The sequence below is a fragment of the Schistocerca serialis genome, chromosome 10, assembly GCF_023864345.2.
Source record: "Schistocerca serialis cubense isolate TAMUIC-IGC-003099 chromosome 10, iqSchSeri2.2, whole genome shotgun sequence".
In the NCBI taxonomy this organism is placed as follows: domain Eukaryota; kingdom Metazoa; phylum Arthropoda; class Insecta; order Orthoptera; family Acrididae; genus Schistocerca; species Schistocerca serialis.
This window is the reverse complement of record NC_064647.1, coordinates 139245487-139260006: the sequence shown is the minus strand read 5'-3', so window position 1 is coordinate 139260006 and position 14520 is coordinate 139245487. Positions and strand designations below refer to the sequence as shown.

The 14520-nt window shown below is 38.5% G+C and overlaps 1 protein-coding gene across 1 annotated transcript in view; it reads left to right on the top strand.

Annotated features, from left to right (window-relative positions):
- LOC126424535 (ATP-binding cassette sub-family B member 10, mitochondrial-like) overlaps positions 1-14520 on the top strand; it is a 123649-nt gene that overhangs the window by 55176 nt on the left and 53953 nt on the right. The window contains exon 6 of the mRNA XM_050087273.1: positions 12882-13113. Coding sequence (XP_049943230.1) covers positions 12882-13113 — 232 coding nt within the window. The remainder of the gene's footprint in view (positions 1-12881; positions 13114-14520) is intronic.

Genomic DNA, 14520 nt, shown 5'->3' with positions numbered 1-14520 from the left:
GTAACACCCTGTATAAGAAAAATGGATGTTTGAGTTCCTACCAACACATCGGCTGTGTCTGTAGCGGTCTTCATCCCAAAGACTGTTTTGGTGCAGCACTCCATGCCAGTCAATCCTCTGTGAGCCTCTTCATCTCCATAACCACTGTAACATACATCCATTTGATTCTGCTTATTGTAGTCAATGCTTGGTCTCCCTCTACGATTGTTACCCCTGCACATCATTACATTGCTATTCTTGATGCCTCAAGAGGTGAAGATGAGTCCTCTAATCTGATATGATCCCTTAGTCAGATTGTCCCCCCATCTCACTTACCGTATTTACTCGAATCTAAGCCGCACTTTTTTTCTGATTTTTGTAATCCAAAAAACCGCCTGCGGCTTAGAATCGTGTGCAAAGTAAGCGAAAGTTCTGAAAAATGTTGGTTGGTGCCGCCACAACTAACTTCTGCCGTCGAATATATGTAGCGCTACACAGGCATGCTTTGCAGGCACAAAGATAAATACTGGCGCCAAAACCTCTGCGTCAGTAAAAAAAAATTTTTTAAAAAAAGGTGGAAGACAAGCTTTTTTCTCCGCCCCGAGTTTCGACCACTGTATTTTCATACATTATCCAGTGAAGTAAATACAAATTCCAGATTGTTCATCTTCGAATGTAACAGCATTTCAATGTACTGTGAAAATCCAACTGGCAAGACTTGGGGATGTTCGCCAATATGGCCAACTCTACGTTCTGAATTTTTTCCTACCTGTGAGAAGAGATGGTTGCTAATAGGAACTTTTATGAATTGTGAATCACACACAGTATTCTCTTCACCATAAGAATAATACGAATATAAACATTTTACCATGTATTCTTTCGCGTTTGCTGCTATCTCATTTAAATCCTGTCTGCCTAATAAACTACGTAACTATAGTGAGACAACAGCAAACGTGGAAGAATATACATATCGTGTCATGTTTATATTCATATTATTCTTATGCCTAATAGTGATACAGTCAGAATTGAAGCACGCTAATTGACTAGATTTTTAAATGTAAGATGACTCTAATTGCTGTCCAGAACATAATGCACTAAAGAGGCGTCTGCAAAGATTTTCAAACGGAGAAAAATTTTTGCTAAACTCTCGTTCAGAACATCTTCTATCATACGCAGCCTATTATTTGTTGATCATTATCAAAGAAAGCAGCAGTGTAAGTAACAACAAATCGCAGTCTCTTGCCATTGTTTCGCTAATGAGTCGATTCCTCTCTCTTTAATTGTAAGCGGCGGTAGCGCGCACAAAAGCAAGCCGTGCCGCGAGCGGCGACAGGCCGTAAACACTCATTATCAGAATGCGACAAACAATGCATGACACAGTACAGTAATGCATTTTCAGCTTAGAGTGACGTAAACACCTATAACAAAGAGAACGGCACTTATCAGATCAAAGAAAAATAAGCAATCAATTCAAACCAGACGAAGCACGTGAAAAAGGAAGGGCACCCATATAAATATGGACGGAGCGCCTGACGCATAGCAATGGCTACCTCGTAAAGTTTACCTGCTAAGCTTACAACTCGAACCAAACTACTGTACCTGTATCGTCATTTATTCGACCTAAATTGTGTCTCATATTACAATGGAGCAACTTTGTTTCTATTTGGAGGTGTGGCCTAAAACTTATCCCTCCGCTTGAATTTCGAGTCTCAAATTTCAGGTGTGGCTTAGATTCGGAAAATTTTTTTTCCTTGATTTCGAGTCTCATTTTTCAGGTGCGGCTTAGATTCGAGTGCGGCTTAGATTTGAGTAAATTCGGTAGTCTCCTCAGTTTTTGCACTCTCTCTTCATTAGTTATCCAATCCACCCACCTAACCTTCAGTGTTCTTCTGCAGCACCACATTTCAGGAGCTTTATTCTCTTCCTCTCCGTACTGTTTATCATCCACGTTTCACTTCTGTACGACGATACGCTCCACCCAAATACTTTCAGAAAATACTTCTTTACATTAGAGGTTGCTTCTCTCTCCCCTACAAAACAGCTTTTCTTGCTATTACAGGTGTGCATTTTATATCCTCTGTACTTGTTCCCCAAACAGCAAAATACACCTACTATTTTCACTTCCAGATCTAATTCCCTCAGCATCACCTGATTAAATTCAACTGCTTTCCCTTATGCTTGTTTCACTTTTTGATGCTTATCATATAATCTCTTTATACGACACTGTGCATTGTATTCCTTGTTTCACTTTTTTGATGCTTATCATTTAATCTCTTTATATGGCACCGTGCATTCTATTCAATTTACTTTCCAAGTCGTTTGTTGCCACCTCGGGAAGAATTATAATGCCATTGGCATACCTCCGAGTTTTTATTTCTTCTCCTTGAACCCAAATTTCTATTCCAAATTTCTTTTTGGTTTCCTTGACTTTTTGCCAAATGTCCAGACTGAGTAACATCCAGGATAGGATACAACTCTGTCTCCCTCCCTTCTCAAATACTTTCTCCATTTCACGTCCTCCAACTCTTATAACTGCAGTTTGGCTTCCATAGAAGTTGTATATAATCTTTCACCCTCTGTTTCTTTCCCCTGTTGCCATCACATTTTTAAAGAGTCCGTTTCAGCAAACACCACCAAAATCTTTCTTTAAATTTATCATTGTTATAATTATAGTTTTTTCTTTTTTTCAAGTTGTCTCACAAAATAAGTTGCAGTGGTAAATTGCCTCGTGTATTCCTACATTTCTAGGGAACCAGAAATGATCTTTCCAGAGCTCAGCTTCTACCAGTCTTTCCATTCTTCTTTAAATAATTGTTAGTGTTTTGCAACCAAGTCTTTTTAAACTGATGGTTCAATAATATTCATACTTGTCAGAACCTGCCTTCCTTGGAATTGTCAGATATGTCTTGCATACCAGGTGGAAAAAAAGTTGGCTCTCTCAAGAATCTCAGTAATTCTGAGGAAATGTTGTCTATTACAGGGACCTTGTTTCGACTCACGTCTTCCAGACCTCATTCAAATTATTTACGCAGTATCCTATCTCTCATCTTATCTTCATCTACTTATTTCCTTTCCGTACTATTGTCTTCAATTTTCTCTCTCTTGTATAACCCTTGTATATATTCCTTCCACCTTTCAGCCTTCCCTTCTTTGTTTAGTACTGGCTTGGTGTGTGAGCTTTTGATATTCACGTAGCTGCTTCTCTTTCCTCTTTTTCCTGTGTGACATCTATCCTTCACACAGTCACACATGCTTCTACAGCTTTGCATTTATCTTCTAGCCATTCCTGCTTTGACATTTGCACATTCTGCCAGTCTCACTTTTAATGATCTGTATTCTCTTTTACCTGATTCACTTGCTATGTTTTTGCATATTTTCTCCTTTCCTCAGTTCATTTCAGTACCTTGTCATCCTTTGTTCTCTCCACTATTTCATCTCCCAAAACTGCTATCCATTCATGTTTTATTGTATTCCTTTCTCCCATTTCAGCTGGTTGTTGTATAGTGTCCACTTTAATAAAATATCAACAAGTGCTTTCAGTTTTGCAGGTCCCATGTGCTTAACTTTCTACCTCGCTGTAATTTCTTCAGCTTTAATCTGAACTTCACAAACAGTAAATTATGGCCAGAATGCACACCTGCTTCTGGAAGTACATTGCAGTTTAAAATCTGGTTTCAAAATCACTCTTTCCAGTATATATTGTCTCAGAAATTGTCCAGTGTCTGCAGATCCCTTCCATATATACAACCATCTTTTATGATTCTCAAACAAAGTGTTATCAGGTAACATTGATTAAACTGTAGTCTCTGCAAAATTATCCCATTCCTTTCCCTCACTTCATATTCACCCACTATTGTTCCCTCTCATGAAACGCATGTTAGACCATCGGCTCTTTCTATTGAAAGCCATAAGCATCAACTGCTTTCGGTCTTCGGCCATCATCAATAGGTTAAAAACAGTGCAAGTTAATATATCTCTGTTGATGTGGTCTAAGACCAAACTGGTTGATGACGATTGTTTTCAATAAAAGAGCTGTTGGTAATGCTATCAGATTCTAGTCCCCGTCACAGTTAAACTGTTGTCCCACTTATAAACTGAATATTTCCTTTTATCTCCCATTAGAAACAGAATAATTTCTTTTATCTCATCATAGATTTTTCTCTCTCTCCATCGTCTGTGAGCTAGTTGGCATATACTCTTATATTACTGCAGTGGGGCTTTTCTTTTTATCTGCTGTAGTGTAAATAGCATATTGTATCACTTTGGTGAAGTTACGTGTTGCACAAGCATTTACTGAACTGATGAAAGATGATTGCCACTATAAAAAGTTTATTTCTGTAATGAATTAGTATAACCTACTGTTTGGATGTATGTTTTATTTATGTGCATACATTAAGCAATGGATGGATACAATGTATATGCGAACTAGAATGATGATAGATACCCTACCTCATATGCAGTATCTACTGCAACTTTATAATTCATTGTCATTGTAAACAAGAGTACAATATATGTTAAGTTTATGAGAAGCCTCGTATTTATTTGGAGAATTAGCTGTTGGGTTTATACTGTTAACTTCCATCAGTAACTGCAGCACTTTCACAAATGAAGTTTGTTCAGAAGAGGTTGGTGAATGTGCTGAAATAATAAGGCTCACAAGATTGAATAATAAGGAATCATAGTGCATGTTCAGACTTAACCTCACCACCAGAGATCACAGTAAAGAGCCCATGGAACAGCACACTGTCTTGGCTGTTATAATGTGTTCACTATACTGTTCATAGTAGTTTATCCACATTCATATTTTCTTATTCATTATTAGTCCTACTCCTACAGTACCCCTGTTTGATTTTCTGTTGATAACCCTGTGCTCACCTGACTGTAAATCCTTTTTTTCCTGCCACAACATTTCACTGTTTTCTACTATATGTAAACCTATCTGTTTATCATTTCAAATTCAGTAACCTATCTACATAATTAACCCTTTTGTGGTTGATAGGATACACACAGCTAAAGTAATACACAGGTTTTTGCATTGGGAAGTCTATATCTCGTATCTGTCTAATTTGAGCATGTAGCAAGATGCTTTCAGAACTTGGTGAAAAATACTATGGATATACAGAAGGCTGTGAGCAATCAAATAGAACGGCATGTGTTGTAGCTGGCACATTGCATATGTTCAGTGAAAATCGGGTAAATCACTATCTTCTCCATTCCAAGAATGTCTAAAGTAACTAATTGTATTTTCTTATACCTCATAGACATAATTTTTAAACATTACTTTACACCTCAGTAATTCTGCTGGTTTGTACGTAATTTCTATGTAGTTTTACGTATATGCCACAGAAAACTTCGTAGGATGTAGAAAACATTGGTGTATGGTATGTCAAAGCCATCTTCAAATGTTATGTTGAAAACTTGTGTGCAGTATTTCATGTTTTTCAGTGTCAGAAGGATAAATATGTCTTGGTACTGATTTGCTATACTTTTTTCCATAATTGCCATCCTGATAAATTCATTCTAAAATTAAAAAAGGATAACTTTGAAAATCCTAGGTGCATGTAAAACAAAGAACATAGTTTGAATATAATAGAGGGAAACATTCCACGTGGGAAAAATATATCTAAAAACAAAGATGATGTAACTTACCAAACGAAAGCACTGGCATGTTGATAGACACACAAACAAACAAACACAAACATACACACAAAATTAAAGCTTTCGCAACCAACGGTTACTTCGTCAGCAAAGAGGGAAAGAGAGGGAAAGACGAAAGGATGTGGGTTTTAAGGGAAAGGGTAAGGAGTCATTCCAATCCCGGGAGCGGAAAGACTTACCTTAGGGGGGGAAGAAAGGACAGGTATACACTCGCACATGCACGCGCGCACACACACACACACACACACACACACACACACACACACACACACACACACACACAGATATATATATCCATCCGCACATACACAGACACAAGCAGACATTTGTAAAGGCTGTGTATGTGTGGATGGATATGTGTGTGTGCGTGCAAGTGTATACCTGTCCTTTTTTCTCCCTAAGGTAAGTCTTTTCGCTCCCGGGATTGGAATGACTCCTTACCCTCTCCCTTAAAACCCACATCCTTTCGTCTTTCCCTCTCCTTCCCTCTCTCCTGATGAAGCAACTGTTGGTTGCGAAAGCTTGAATTTTGTGTGTATGTTTGTGTTTGTTTGTGTGTCTTATCAACATGCCAGTGCTTTCGTTTGGTAAGTTACATCATCTTTGTTTTTAGATATAAAGAACATAGTTTGATTCATCAGTTTTCTTCAGTTCATCAGTTTTCAAAATCGGCCCACTTAAAACATTTTTGGCAGTGAACGTGTATTATCTATCACAAAGAAAGACTTTTTTTTTACCTTTTGTTTTTCAAACCCATGCAAAATAAATTTTAACCATGAAAGGGCTAAGGGATCTAACATTCCACATTCTACCTGTGGAACATTAGTTTTGTTTTGTCTGATGACAATATCCTCCCAAGTATTTCTTGTCCAGGAATCTGAATGGGGGCTAGCATTTTAATTCCAATATCTTTTACCCATGAAGATGAAGATGCCATGTTGATGAAACTATACAGTAGATGTACATGTTGAAATGCTACTGTTGTCACTGAAGGTGTAAATTGAATTACAGTTTTAGTTATAAATTACAGTCTTCTCAATAAAGTTTTAGTTATAAATTACAGTCTTCGCAATAAAGTCATAAAGGTTGTAGAGCATGAAAAAGAAACATTTATTTCATATGCTTATCTTGGTGAATTGGGGATGATGATGACAGTTAATCACGATTATACATCATCCTTGTTTGCTGGAGAAGTCCTACACTTACTTTTTGGGCTATTTTGTATTCTTATCTGAGTATGAGATTCATACATTACAAATAATTTTCTGACACCCATGTTTCATAATTTACTTCATTTATTAATAATTTTCACTTAAAGCATCTCGTAACAGTTACATCTTCCATCCAAATCTTTGCAATTGTTCATTTGAACAAGAACAAACAACTTTACAAAATTCTAACTGCTACTATCTGTTTATATTGTTTGTAATTTATAATGCAGAAAAAATTGTACAAATAAATCTATGTGAGACAAAACAGAAAATTTAAAAAAAAAATTTAAATCAGTTGCTTGTAAAATAGAAATCTTCCCTCTTCTAAATTTAATAAACTGAATATTTTTAACAGTTATAAGTGACATATGCAAATTTCTTACTAGAGAAACGGGTGTTTTAGTTCCCTGTACTGGGTATTTTAGTTCCCTACAGTTTTAACAACTCTAAAGTTATCATTTTAATAAATATGTAACTGTATAACAAAAATTATGGTGAATCAATATGTTTAGTTAGCAGATGTATCATATACTGCTGTAGGAGACTCTCAGTCTGTTACATTACAATGTCCACAAGAAATATAACAGCTGTAGAAAAATCAAGAGAACGATTCTGTAGGATTCTTTGACCTGTAAAAAGCATTCGACTATGTAAAGTGGTGCAAGATGTTCGAAATTCATGAGAAAAATAGTGGTAAGCTGTAAGGCAAGATGGATAATGTACAATATGTACAAGAACCAAGGGGGAACAGTAATAATGGATGACCAAGAATGAAGTACTTGGATTAGAAAGAGTGTAAGACTGTGATATAGTTTTTGGCCGCTACTGCTCAATCTATACTTCGAAGAAGCAGAGACGGGACTAAAAGAAAAGTTCAAAACTGGGATTAAAATTCAAGGTGAAAGGATACCAATGATAAGATTAGCTGATGACAGTGCTATCTTCAGTGAAAGTGAAGTACAATTACAGGATCTGCTGTATGGAATGAACAGTCCAATAAGTACGAAATATGGATTGGCAGTAAATTGTAGAAAGACAAAAGTAATGAGCAGTAGCAGAAATGAGAACAGCAAAAAGATTAACATCAAGATTTGTGATCACAAAGTAGATGAAGTTAAGGAATTCTGTTACCTAGGCAGCAATGTAACCAATGATGGACAGAGAAAGGAGAACATAAAAAGCAGAGTAGCACTGGCAGAAATGGCATTCCTGGCCAGTAGAAGTCTACTAGTATCAAAGATAAATCTTAAAGTTCAGGAAGAAATTTCTGAGAATGTATGTTTTGAGCACAGCATTGTATGGAAGATATAGGTTGTAAGTGCTACTCAAAGATGAAGATGTTGGCACAGGAGAGGAGTTCGTGGCAGATCTCATAAAATCAGTCAGAAGACCAGATCAGTCAGTCTTGCAGACTGTTGCCTCTGTACTACCTGAAAGGCTGCTGCCCCTCTTCGAGAACCATAAGTTAGTCTGGCATGTCCTCAGATACCACTCTGATGTGGTTGCACCTTTGACACGTCTGTCTGTATCACTGAGACATTGCTCCTCAATACTATCACGTTTCTTTGGTTTGCTCTTAATCCTTATTTCTGCTCAGAAAACTGTTTGTCCCATTCAACAGGCTCTGTAATCCTTCATAACTTCCAAAGAGGACAGCAGTGCCATCAAGGAATCTTATCACTGATATCCTTTCAACCTGAATTTTAATCTCTCTTATGAAACTTTATTTAATTTATTTAAATGCTTCTTTGGTAGGTTGAAGAGTGTAGGACAAAGGCAGCTTCCCCACTGTACATGATTTTTAATGTGAGCACTTCTAACTCTGTCTTCCATTCTTATTATTTGTTCCCACATCTTGTACATATTGTACGTTGTGTGTCTTTCTCCTTAGCATATATATTTTTTTCTGAATGTTTCAAACATCTTCCACAACTTTACATTGTCGAACTTGCCATCTATGTCCACATAGATCTACTTTGGCAAATCCTCCGACAGTGTCATGTTTTTGTAAGTATCACTGATATTACTGACCTACAACTTGTCAAATATCATTCTTATTGAGCGGTGGTAGGTCTGAGCGCTGTTAGGTCTCCGTGGACTGCCACACCTGTTTAATTAATATGGCCCTTCAGTTTTGTAGGAACATAGGAGACCAATTTGTGAGCTGCTGTAAAGTGCCACGATATGCCGCACTTTATGTTACCGTAGGCTGGCATACTGCGAACATCATATTTCTTGTGTATATATTTTTATTTAAATAGTTGGATGTAAGTATGAGGGTATGTCAATTATTATCCGCAATTTAGTTACTTTTTGTTTATTTTGGTAGTACTGTTGTTTTATGTTGATGATGCATGCTTTGTTTATTTGTTGTTATATCTTTGCAATTTTCAAGCTGCTACATTAGTTTCATTATTGCTGCCATGCTGTTAATCATGGCTGCTCCACTGTCTATTTGCACCAAAGAACAGCAATGTTCAGTGATCCATTTTTTATGGTCGGAAGGCGTATCGGGGGCCAAAATTCATCGAAGACTTTCGGTACAGTATCGGAACATTGTTTTGCCGCAACAGAGTGTCTACAAATGGATTGAAAAATTCAAAAATGGTAGCACTAGTGTTACACACAATGAAGGAGCCGGACGACTGTTTACCGCCACAGTTGAAGAAACCGTTGAGTGTTCACCTGAAATGATTCTCTTGGACAGACAATTAACTATTGATGAAGTGGCACATTGTCTGCAAATTAGTCATGGTTCTGCCTACGAAATCATCCACAACAGACTTGGGTTTCATAAAGTTTGTGCAAGGTGGGTCCCAAAACAACTCACATAGTTGCATAAACAAACGCTCTTGGCTATCTGTTAAAAAACATTTGGATCGCTATGGGAACAAATGGGACAACTTTTTAGACAGGATCATTACTGGTGATGAAACATGGATCCATCATTACAAACCAGAGAGTAACCGGAGAGTATGGAATGGAAACATCCAAATTTGCTGTGCAAGAAAAAGTTCAAGGCCCAACCGTCCACAGGAAAACTGATGCTTACAGTTTTTTGGGACGTACAAGGTGCAGTACTGGAACATTATTGGGAAAGGGGCACAAGAATAAACGGTGTACATTACAGTGAGATGCTTACTGCCAGGCTAAGGCCTGCAATTCGAAGCAAACGCCGAGGATTGCTGTCAAAAGGTGGTGTGTTTTTGCTTGACAATGCCCGTCAGCATACTGCTGCCCACACTGCTGAAACGCTCCAGAAACTCAAATAATGGATCATCCTCCTTATAGTCCTGATCTTGCACCTTCTGACTATCACCTGTTTGGTCCACTCAAACAGGCATTAAGGGGCCGTTGATTTGCCTTGAACCAAGCAGTGAAAGCAGCAGTGCATTCCTTGCTCACAGCTCAACTGAAAACCTTCTTTTATGAGGGCATCAGGAAGCTTGTACAATGATGGACCAAGTGCTTTGAAACGTAAGGAGACTATGTCAAAAAATTATGTTCTTTTAAGTTTCCTGTTTGATTACAATAAAATGTTATAACTAATTTGCAGATAATAATCGACTTACCGTCGTATGATCTCTCTTCATATGGAGACACTTGCTGGGAATCTATCGATCTGATGGAATTATATTTTCATGGCGACAGATGAGTTTCAACTTTATCTCCAATAAAGATAAAAACTGAAGCAATGAATTAAAATTTATGCCATGGCTGGGAATTGAACCCAGGTCTCCTGCTTATTAGGCAGATGTGCTAAACACTACACCCGGTAACATTGTGGCTATCACTGCTGGCAGATTACCCTAGTCCAGTGCTCTCCCTGGGGAAATGGGCTGAAGATGTGAATTGAAATTTGTGTTAAGGATGGCAGTGGACTATGGTTCCCCTCCATCCTGCACTCCTTTCTGTCATGCCCATTGCTGCCAGCATTTGTAATTAAAAATTACCTTTCTTTAATTTATAATTATTGATGCACCTATCGTGTAAGACTCTCTCTCTCTCTCTCTCTCTCTCTCTCTCTCCTGTGTGTGTGTGTGTGTGTGTGTGTGTGTGTGTGTGTTGTGTGTGGGCGTCGTCGTCTCTTTTATCGTTGACAAAGGCCTTACTGGCCGAAAGCTTTATTTGTGACAGTCTTTTTGTTGTGCCTATCTGCAACTCAGCATCTACGCTTTATGATATCAACTTTCCTTTCATGATATTGTTGCATTCCATCGTTTAATAATTAGCAAATAAGTTTCACACACACATATTAGGTACATGTACATCTATCCCAGATGTGAAATCCAGGTGTAGAATGGAGAAGGTGCAACCCTTTTGCAAATTTCATTTTTGTGGCACCATACATAACATCCCAAAAAAATGTTAACCAAAACCACCACTGCTATATTTAAGGTAACTTTATCAAGTACAATATATCTTTTGTAAGATACAACAATTTCAAATAAAAATAATGACATCAATTATGAGGATGACATTCAAGTGTAAAAGACACCATATAGTGATTCAAGGAATTTTCCGAAAATAGGTACAGACCTTGATATGTCATGTGATAGATGCCGAGCAGGATGTTTGAGTTTAGCGGTTTCTTTAAGTAGCCTTCCCTGGACAGTCTAGCATACACAGCACATTGTGTTTCCTGCACGTACTGCTTGCTGTGCTTGTGCCAGTCAGCTGGTGGAGTGTTTGTGTGATTGTCACATTCCGCAATTTCCCTTTAACTTTATATAACACTATTAGACTTAATGACAAATGATAATTCTGACAGAATTAGTTAAGAAGACTGTTGGCAAATTTTCAGTGTGAGTTGCATATCATTTATTATGTGTGTGTTTCCGTAGCTTTCAACCTAATGTCTACAGGTCCCTTGATGATGGTCATTAGAACAAAACCAGTTGTGGCAAAAGAAACATTCCTTAAATACAGCTGTCATGGTTTTTGTTAAAATTAATGTGCATTAAGTGTGGAATGCAAAATGATCAAAATTGCATAAAAAAGTTCGTGTAACTATTAAAGTGAAAACACACATGATGAGGTAGTGTCTTAAAATCAATCAGGATGCATGTCGATGTATTTAGCAGCACTTTTTCTTCTTTTACATATGAACTTCGCACTTGCAATAGTTGGGTTTGTGTCGACTAGGTTTGTGTGAAGTTCTCTCTAGGGATGACATCAGATGTTGCTTTTCCCTCCACACTGATATGTGGAATATATGAGGTTTATCCAGAGAGTAATATCACCAGTTCTGTTCTGACACTCCTTTTGGTAGGATTGCAGTCTACCCACCTGGGCTAATTGATAGGGGTTGTTATCTCCTCATTGCAGCCAACACCAGTTTTCTCCAACTCTCGGAGGGTTGGGACGTGTCCCTACACGAATCCGTGTTTGGTGGTCTGCTGAAACGTACACTGGATGCCCTTCAAAGTCAAAATATGTAAACAGTGTGACTCGTGAGCATGAACTTTCGAACATAGACCATAGAATGAGTGTTAAACTGATAGTTAAGTCTCTGGAAACATTCAAAAGACTGAAAAAAGACTCGGATGTATCAGACCACTCATTGCACGACCCTGGAAGGCACCTAGGCAGTGGGGGATTATCGATAAAAAATGGGTTGGCAACAATCCCCCAGACCCTCGACAGTCCCAACCTTGCTCCCGCAGACTCTTTTTGTTTTCCTGGCTCAAGATTACCTGGAAAGGATACCATTGCACGACGATCGGCAGTGTGGATACTGGATTTGTGTGTGCCCTAAAGGACATTCCATTCCCAGCCTTCCATGATGCCCGCAACACATAAACTGTGTTCATATTGTAAGCTCAACAGCTTTTATTGTGATGCAGCTAGATAATGTCTAAGGAGATGAACTAGTGAACTCTTAAATAAAATTCAAAATAAAACAACAGCCTATGCGTGAAAATGACTTCTGTTAACCATCTGCTTTGAAGTTAATGTTAAAAGTCTGAACATAGCTCATTTGTAGACGTGCAGGTGGTTTGTACGGTTTTCTTTTTTTCTTTTGCTGTGCAGACTGGACTTTCCGGCAACGTGATTATCCTCTCCGTGCTGTACTACGGAGGGGTGATGGTCGGCCAGAGTGCCCTCTCCGTCGGCGAGCTGTCGGCATTTTTGCTGTACGCTGCCTACACGGCCATCTCTCTTGGGGGCCTCACGAGCTTCTACTCGGAGCTCAGCCGTGGCCTCGGCGCCAGCACACGGCTCTGGGAGATTGTGGACAGGCAGCCTGCAATCCCAGTTAGAGGTGCACTTAGCTGTACAATGTTACCAGTTACTAAGAAAAATGTGTGTGTGTGTGTGTGTGTGTGTGTGTGTGTGTGTGTGTGTGCAACTTTTTCAGATAAAGATGGAAGAGATGACTAGAAGTTAAGTTTAATAATTATTTAATTAATAGTTTTTTTTAAATAATTTTAGATGGATTGAGTTTCAGTTTTTTATTCGATTATATCATGAACCGCGTAACTATTAGAGTTTCATGATATGATTCAGTCTGTTTCTAAATGACATACAAATAAATGGTGTGTTATAGCTTTATTATTCTGTACACTGACACTACACAAAAATCATAAAGAATTCCCCCCCCCCCCCCCCCCCCACACACACACACACACACACACACACACACACACACACACACCCACACACAATGTATATTTATAAAAGTTACTCAAAGTGACCTCCTCCTACTTCACGGTATGCCCTGAGACTGCGTTCCATGCTTTGCTCTGCTCTCTTGAAAGTTTTGCAGTAGGTCGTATTTGGTCAAATACATTTTCAATATGCCCCCACAGAACACTGACATTAGGTATGGGAGTTGAATATGTGAAATATTTTAAATGTCCCCGGGGGTAAAAACACGTTGGATTGAGATCTGGTGATTAGGCAGGCCACACACTGGAGCATCCTCAACTCTTCAAACAAATTTCGTCCATCATTTTGGAAGCTGCTTATTCAGGTACTGACCGAGTGAGGTGGTACACTGGTTAAGAAACTGGACTCACATTTGGGAGGTTGACAGTTCAAATCCCTGTCCAGACATCCAGGTGTAGGTTTTCCAAGATTTCTTTAAATTGTTCCAGCAAAATGTCAGGACGATTCCTTCGAAATGACGTTTCTGCGTTTGTGCTCCATCTCTAATGACCTCCATGTTGACAGGATGTTAAACCCTAATATATCTTCCTTCCTTGCTTCCTTGAAAGACTGGCCCTACTTGGTGCTTCAGAATAAAGTGAGTAGAACACTATCACGCATAAATTACATCTATTTGATGTCGTCTAGAGGTACATTATTGAGTAAATGAAGCACCTCATTTATGAGAATCTGTAGATTTGATTGTCCAGTAAGGAGCGAACAAGGTGATCACAAATGCTTCCACCCCACACATTGATGCTGTACAAAAGACAATCAGATAAACCAAAAACAGTTTCCAAGACCATCTGTAAAGAAGAAAGTAAGTAAAAATGCACATACAATGAGGCGTGACTACAGGTACATAGGTCTTCAAATAGTTCTCTTCATCGCCCAGAGGTCGCAGCACTATTCACGTGATTTTTTCCCCCCCCCCCCTAAGTTGGTACACGTGTTAGTAGACACCGTGTAACATTTCAAGTCATACCAGGCAACAGTTGGCTGTAGGCAATTCTTTGAAGCA